Source organism: Wolffia australiana, chromosome 11 (genome assembly GCF_029677425.1).
Source record: "Wolffia australiana isolate 7733 chromosome 11, ASM2967742v1".
NCBI lineage: Eukaryota > Viridiplantae > Streptophyta > Magnoliopsida > Alismatales > Araceae > Wolffia > Wolffia australiana.
The window spans coordinates 17,422,501-17,423,120 of NC_135845.1; the positions used below are offsets into that span (position 1 = coordinate 17,422,501).

General features: G+C 52.6%; 1 protein-coding gene across 1 annotated transcript in view; it reads left to right on the forward strand.

Annotated features, from left to right (window-relative positions):
* Positions 1 to 357, forward strand: part of LOC144709395 (early nodulin-93-like) — an 872-nt gene extending 515 nt beyond the window's left edge. The window contains exon 3 of the mRNA XM_078582943.1: positions 71 to 357. Coding sequence (XP_078439069.1) covers positions 71 to 259 — 189 coding nt within the window. The 3' untranslated portion in view covers positions 260 to 357. The remainder of the gene's footprint in view (positions 1 to 70) is intronic.
* The last annotated feature ends 263 nt before the right edge of the window (positions 358 to 620 follow it).

A 620-nucleotide genomic window follows, 5' to 3' on the forward strand; every position in this document is an offset into this window, starting at 1 on the left:
AGTATCTCAGTAATGGGTTTCTCTTTTTGGCCCTTACGCCTAGACATACTTCTCCTGAAACGTGAAACAGGTGGCGAGCGTTAGGCTGTTGCCGTGGGCGAGGGCGAACTTGAACCCCACCGCTCAAGCCCTCATCATCTCTACGGCGGCCGGCGCGGCCTACTTCATCGTTGGCGACAGGACCGTCCTGGCCTCCGCTAGACGCAACTCTCTGGCGCCATCCCCCCTCGCCGAGCTTCCTGACGATCTCGCGGCTTGACTTGGACTTCCCACCTTCCCCTAGATACTCAAGTCGTGTAATCTCCATTAGATTTATAATTACGTTCTATATCCAGCGACATCCGTCGAAGTTAATCACGGACAAGTATCCATCTTCCTATAACCTCGGTCACGCGGAGAGAGTGAGAGTGTGTGTGTGTGTGAGAGAGAGAGAGAGAGAGAGAGAGAGAGAGAGAGAAGAGAAGAGAAGAGAAGGCGAAAGAGAGACCGAGAGGGGGAAGAGAGAGATAGAGATAGAGAGAGAGAGAGACAGAGAGGAGAGAGAGAGAGAAGGAGAAAGAGAGAAACAAAGAGGAGAGAGAGAGAGAAGGAGAAAGAGAGAGACCCAGGCGAGAGAGAGA